This window comes from Caenorhabditis elegans, chromosome I, assembly GCF_000002985.6.
Source record: "Caenorhabditis elegans chromosome I".
Classification (NCBI taxonomy): Eukaryota; Metazoa; Nematoda; class Chromadorea; order Rhabditida; family Rhabditidae; genus Caenorhabditis; species Caenorhabditis elegans.
In genome coordinates, this window is record NC_003279.8 from 13854125 (window position 1) to 13861342 (window position 7218).

General features: G+C 34.1%; 1 protein-coding gene across 2 annotated transcripts; it reads left to right on the top strand.

Annotated features, from left to right (window-relative positions):
• Positions 1–513: 513 nt before the first annotated feature.
• W04A8.6 (ANK_REP_REGION domain-containing protein) lies at positions 514–5575 on the top strand (the record flags this gene model as incomplete). Of its 2 annotated transcripts, NM_001265319.3 has the most annotated exons (7): positions 514–587; positions 633–771; positions 818–899; positions 952–1206; positions 2411–3116; positions 4033–4184; positions 5295–5575. In NM_001265319.3, the coding sequence occupies 7 exons, from the start codon at positions 525–527 to the stop codon at positions 5425–5427; spliced, it is 1530 nt and encodes a 509-aa protein (NP_001252248.1). The 2 variants fall into 2 exon arrangements, with proteins under 2 accessions (NP_001252248.1, NP_001367254.1); NM_001381254.1 differs by lacking the exons at positions 514–587; positions 633–771; positions 818–899; positions 952–1206 and having other exon boundaries at positions 2478–3116; positions 5295–5427.
• Positions 5576–7218: the final 1643 nt, after the last annotated feature.

Consider the following 7218-nt stretch of genomic DNA (forward strand, 5'->3'; position numbering starts at 1 on the left):
TCAGGAAAATTTCAGATTCAATTTTTCAGTCTTCAAATTCGGAATTCGCGGCGAGACCCGAAGAACTCGGGGGATGTCCAATTGGGGGGTTTACCAACTCGGGGGATTGGCCCCGCCCACAGAACTTTGGCTTGCAATACGCCCATTTCTGCAACTGCCGCACGGTTTTAAAATTATTTTTTCTTGTTATTTCTCGCTCTATTGAGAAAAATACAGTTTTAAAACCGTGCGGCAGTTGCAGAAATGGGCGTATTGCAAGCCACGGTTCTGTGGGCGGGGCCAATCCCCCGAGTTGGTAATCCCCCCAATTGGACATCCCCCGAGTTCTTCGGGTCTCTTCGCGGCGATAAGCCAACAGGATGTCGTAGTGTCCGATGTGTGCGTACAATACACCACACCCGACGCGCAAAGTCTCCCTCAATTCTCGTCGCTTTCATATTTGAATTTTCATCGCGTTTTTCTCGATTTTCCGCGATTTTTTCAGTTTTACCGGTTATTTAATTAAAAAATTGCAGGATTTCGAGATGGGATCCTTAATAAAAATGTTCAAGCCGAGCAAAAAACACAATAATAAGGAGAATATGCCGGTAAGTCGATTTTCGCAAGGAAACTCTAATTTTCGAGGTTTTCAGGCAGTTTCCTTCGCTTCTGGATCATTAAAATCGAAGAAATCCGCGCTAAATGAGTCGGTTTACGTTGGAGAGCCACAAAAAATCGATTTAAGGCTCAAAAGCCCGTATCAAGTGATCACAAAGCCGAAAACCACAAAAGGTAGTGAGAAAATTCGAGTTTTATTGATTTTTCTATCGTTTTTCAGGTCCAATGTCATGTCCAGGAGCACCGCTAGACGATCGAAGTTTTAGGAGTAGTTCGCGGAAAATTAAAGATGATTCTGTGCTGTAAGTTGGAAAAAAAAGTCAATTTTATGCTAAAATCGTTTTTTTTTTTCAGAAATCGTCGGTCAGAACTCGTTGATCAGCAAGCTTATCGAAATATGATGGCTCGTCACGAATATGACATGTCAATGAGCCAACAGGACGATTCTGACGAGGAAAAAGAGGAGCTTAAGACGAAATATCGGCTAAAAAAGGAAGAAGTCACGATTTTAAAGTCAAAAATCGAGAAGATGAAGCTGAAATGGCGTGAGGAGAAGAATATGATGACGGATACGATCGATGATTTGGGAAATGAGAATTATCAGATTCGGTAGGCAAAAAAATTGCCGATTTTGGCGTGAAAAAGTCCATTTTCAGCAAAATTGCTGTGAAAAATTGCGATAAAAGTCGAATTTTTAGCCAAAAACCTTAGAATTCCGCGAAAATCTCACAGATTTCCACTGGAAATTGAAAAAAAAAATGTGGCTGAGGCTCAGACTACAAACTACAATTTTTCGTAGCCTCACGCAAAAAAATGGGTTGAGGCTCGAGGATTTTTATAGTTTGTAGTCGACGCCTCAACCAACTTTTGGGTCTATTTTTAAGTAATTTTTTTCAGATTTTCGCTAAATTTCTGCGTAAAAGTCAAAATTCAAAAGAAAATTTAGACTTTCTACACAAAATCTCAACTTTTTGCCGAAAAACTTTAGAAAAAACAGATTTTCATCACATATTCAGTCGTAAAAAGAGCTTTCCCGGCGAAAAATCCAATTTCCAGCCAAAAAAAAAAAATCAAATTTTCAAGCAAAATTTCGAATTTTCTATTAGAAAATCTGCTAAGAAATGTACATTTCATGATTTTTTCTCAGAAAAATCAAATTTTTATGCGAAATAAAATAAATTTGAAAAAAAAATCATTTAAACTCGAGTTTAAATTCAAATTTTCACGAAAAATGAAATTAGCCCGCGATTGGTTGAGGCTCATAGACTACAAACTACAGTTTTTCATAGCCTCACCAAAAGTTGGTTGAGGCTAGGGTAGTTTGTAGTCGTAGCCTCAAGCAACATTTTCGGCGTTTTTGCTTATTTTTCACAGTTTTCAACTCAAAAAATGGAAAATTATATCCAGTTTTTTTGAGTTTTCATGGAAAAATTTTTAATTTATGACTGTTTTCATACTTTTCTGCTCAAATTTTCACCGAAATTTCTCTGTTTTACAGAAAAAATCACTTGAAAATTCGTTTTTTGGGCAAAAAATGACTGAAAAATCGGTTTTTTTTCGATTAAAATTCAGAAAAATTGGCTGAAAAAAGTTGTGTGAGGCTCACACACTACAAACTACAAAGTTCTCTGAGCCTCACCCAAGTTGGTTGAGGCTGGAGAATTATGTAGTTTGTAGTGTGTGAGCCTCAACCAAGGTTTTTTGAGCATTTTAATTAGATTTTATTGTCAAAAATACAATTTTCAGCCATTTTTTCGCTAGATTTCTTCTGAAAATTAAAAAAATTAATCAAAAAAAAACTTGTTTTTTCCAGAAAATCCCACGATCGGCTCCGCCACAAGTACTCTGAGCTTAAAGCGAACATTGAAGTGGAGAAAAAGATGAAGACAGACGTGTTAAAGATGCTTCAGGAGGCAAATGAACGAATTGAGCAGCTGGAAAAGACACGTGGCAACAGTCATGACGACTCATCACTACTAATCCCCTCATATTCACTACATGATGCATCTTCAGAAGGCGCCGGGGAAGCGCTGTGCTATCCGGACTCGGGAGCGGCGGCTCAAAATCCACAAAATTCGATGTTCATGTCAATTTTCTCGTCGAATCTCGTGTTTTCCGCGCAAAATTCCACTCAAAACGCGCAAAATCCGATGCCAAAATCGCTGGAAGACGATCTGGACGCACAGGATGAGGTCCGTGTCTTCCGAAGCTCTGAAGATCAAGAAATCACTGATCCAGAGGATTTTGAAGAGGACGAAACTGAAGAACTCGAAATTTCATCATCGCCGTTTGAGGTGGAAACATCGAGAAGCAGCTCGCAGCAGCCCGGAGGAGAGGATTCGACGATTTTCGAGGGAAATATCCGGAAAATTGGCGGCGGCAGAAGACACTCGGATTCGGATTTGTTTAAGGGGGGTCCCGACACGATTAGTCTCACGCCGAGCGATACTGTTCCAGTGGCACCGCAAAACGAGTATGTGAGGCTGCAGAAATACTCGAGAACGAATTCATGGCTTAAAGTGGGTTTTTTGAGTGAAGAAAATAATTATTTTGCACAAAAAATGAAGGTTTTCCGATTTTTACAACAAAAATCGATGAAAAACTATTTAAAAAAAACGGTAAAATTGGATTTTTTCTGAATTTTCTGCGTAAAATTGCTCGATTTCGAGTGCAAAATGCAGTTGGTTGAGGTTCACACTACAAACTACAACTTTTTCTAGCCTCACCCAAGTTGGTTGAGGCTGAAAGTTATATTTTTTTTTAATCTGAGCCTTACCAAATGCATTTTCCACTCAAAATCATGCAATTATACGCTGAAATCTCACTTTTCTTCATGAAATAACATCTAAATTTTCGATTTTCCGTTTAAAATTGCAGAGAAAAATGAACTTTTCCGGCTGGTTGAGGCTCACACTACAAACTACAACATTTTCTAGCCTCACCCAGCTTTTGGTGAGGCTTGACAAGTTGTAGTTTGAAGTGTGAGCCTCAACCAAACACGTATTTTTGGCAGAAATACGCGATTTGCAGTCAATTTTTGACTTTATTACCCTAAAAATTAACAATTTCCGTATATTTTCAGCTGAAAAATCACAATTTTGCCATTTTTTCACTTCATTTGTGTTTCTTTTGTGTTTCTGCACGAAAATTGAGAGAAAAAGCCTTTTTTCTTTGTAATTTTATTTGAAAATGAATAGAAAAGTGACAAAATTGTGATTTTTCAGCTGAAAAGAAACGGAAATTGTTAATTTTTATGATAATAATGTTGAAATACTACAAACGACAACATTTTCTAGCCTCACCCAACTTTTGATGAGGCTAGAAACCTTGTAGTTTGTAGTGTGTGAGCCTCAACCAAATGCATTTTCCACTCAAAATCAAGCAATTTTAACGGAAAAAACTTGAAATTCCAATCATTTTTATTCAATTTTTCAGCGAAATTCCATCAATCCAGACGATGACGGTGGCTCATCAGATAGTTCGGAAGAGGAACGACTAAGCCTAATCGAGAGACAATTGAAGAAAAAGGGCGGTCTCGTCAAATATAATCCGCCGAGAACGAAAATTCACGATAAACACTATAAAAGGTGCGGGAATCTTCAATTTTCGCCACTTTTTAGTGAAAAAAAAACCTCTAAAAACGAAGAAAATTACTATTTTCAGTGGAAAAAACCCAAAAAAAAACCGAGAATTTTGCTTTTTCCAGAAGAAAATTGCTTAAAAATTGGATAAAACTGTTATTTTTAATCAATTTTCATCATTTTTTAGTGAAAACCTCTAAAAACGAAGAATATTGCTATTTTCTGTGGAAAAAACCCAAAAAATACGGAGAATTTTGCTTTTTTCAGAAGAAAATTGCTTAAAAATTGGATAAAACTGTTATTTTTAATCAATTTTCATCATTTTTTAGTGAAAACCTCTAAAAACGAAGAATATTGCTATTTTCTGTGGAAAAAACCCAAAAAATACGGAGAATTTTGCTTTTTTCAGAAGAAAATTGCTTAAAAATTGGATAAAACTGTTATTTTTAATCAATTTTCATCATTTTTTAGTGAAAACCTCTAAAAACGAAGAATATTGCTATTTTCTGTGGAAAAAACCCAAAAAATACGGAGAATTTTGCTTTTTTCAGAAGAAAATTGCTTAAAAATTGGATAAAACTGTTATTTTTAATCAATTTTCATCATTTTTTAGTGAAAACCTCTAAAAACGAAGAATATTGCTATTTTCTGTGGAAAAAACCCAAAAAATACGGAGAATTTTGCTTTTTTCAGAAGAAAATTGCTTAAAAATTGGATAAAACTGTTATTTTTAATCAATTTTCATCATTTTTTAGTGAAAACCTCTAAAAACGAAGAATATTGCTATTTTCTGTGGAAAAAACCCAAAAAATACGGAGAATTTTGCTTTTTTCAGAAGAAAATTGCTTAAAAATTGGATAAAACTGTTATTTTTATTCAATTTTCAACAATTTTCCGCTAAAATCACTCGCCCCTTTTACCACGCAAAACATGGTGATTGGCGGAACCCGCGAAGCCGTCCGCCGCTCAAATTGCGTATAAAAGGACGAATTTTCTATGGGTTTTCGCATATTTTTCATGATTTTTCCTAGTTTTTCGGTGGAAAATAGCTATTTTTAGGCGGAAAATTCCAATTTTTATTCAAATTTAGTCAATTGTAACCCATTTTTATTCCAGATTCGGCAAAAACGAGCGTTCGGCGTTGGCAGAATTCGAATATCTTCAGGATATGTCTACAGACGTCTCGGGGCTCCAATCAAGCCCTGAACTCGGACAATTGATGGGACAACTGCAGCAACAGAGGATGTAGAGCTGATTTTCAGTGGAAAATTCTAATTTTCTGTGAAAAAAATCGAGTTTTTTGGGTAAAAATTCATAGAAATCTGAATTTTTCCCCCAAAAATTGAATTTTTAGTCAATTTTTACCATGTTTAACCCTAATAAATCCCCATTTCCCCCCCCCCCCCCCCCCCCCCCCCCCCCATTTTCGTGTCAATTTTCGGGTAAAATTCCCATTTTTCGCTTGTATTTTTGCCCATTTTTCATTGTTTTTTCTCTCGAATTTTCTCAGATAATCAATCAATTTAATTGAATCTTTTTTTTTGTTGAAAAAATTGAATCATTTTCCATAATTTTGTCATTTTTTTCCCATAATTTGAAATGAATTTCTCACTTTCCTATTTTCGCTATTCTTTTCCGGTTTTTTCGGGGGGAAATCCTCGAAAAAGTGTAATTTTGCACTTGAATATTTTTTTTTTTAATAGTTTTTCTATTTTTTAGCTGAAAATTCAATTTTTAAACGTTTTTTCACATAAACCAACGTTTAACAGAAATTTTGTTTTAAAAATCGGTAAAAACCGAATAAAAAGTGAAAATTCGAAGAAAAATTTAGAAAAAAACAATTTTTATTCAAAAACTCTAATTTTGCTGTAAAAATTTGGAAAAAACTTATTTTCATCACATTTTTAGTCGCTAAATTCAATTTTCAGTCGAAAAATTGAATTTTCAAGCGAAATTTTGAATTTTCAGTCAGAAATTCTGCTAAAAATTGCAAATTTCATGAATTTTTCTTCAAAAATTTCATTTTTTAATGCCAAAATCCAATAAATTCCACAAAATCATAATTAAAATTCGAGTTTCAATTCCAAAAATTCTGAATTTTCCACAAAAAAAAGATTTTTTCCGCACTTGGTTGCTCACACTACAAACTACACAATTTTCTAGCCTCACTCAACTTTTGGTGAGGCTTAAAAAGTTGTAGTTTGTAGTGTCGGCCTCAACCAAATGCATTTTTCGAGCAATTTTAAGCCGAAAAGTCAGAAAAAACTCAACTTTTTGCCGAAAAACTTTGAAAAAATTAGATTTTCATAACATTTTTAGTCGAAAAATGAATTTTCCCGGTGAAAAATTAAATTTTTCAGCGAAATGATTGTAAATTTCATTTTTTTTCTTGAAAAGTCTAATTTTTATGCGAAAATCAATCAAATTTGAAGAAATAATAATTAAAATTCGAGTTTCATTCAAAAAACTGAGAACTTTCCCCAAAAAATTAGTTTTTCCGGAGTTGGTTGAGGCTCACACTACAAAAACTACAACATTTTCTAGCCTCGCCCAACCTTTGGTGAGGCTGAAAAAGTTGTAGTTTTTGTAGTGTGAGCCTCAACCAAATCCATTTTTCACTCAAAATCGAGCAATTTTGAGCAGAAAATCCATTTTTTCCGTGAAAAAATTTAAAAATTCGTGAATCATCAGGTTTTTAGAATTATTTTTAAAGTTATTATCGTAATTTTTTCCAATTTTCTACAAGTTTTTAGTCTCACCAAAAGTTGGTTGAGGCTAGAAAATGTTGTAGTTTGTAGTCTGTGCATTTTTTGGTGTTTTCTTCTTAATTTGCACAATTTTGATTCATTGTTTATTCGGAAAAATGGAAATTTTATCGATTTTCAAATTCAAATTAAATAAAAATTCAATTTTGAGACTAAATTAATGGTTTTTTTTTCGAATTTTTCAAAATTTCCGTTTTCTTTTTTTTCTCTGAAAATTTTCTAAAGAATATCAATAGACAGAACTCATGAATTTTCAAAATTCAAAATCTCTAAAA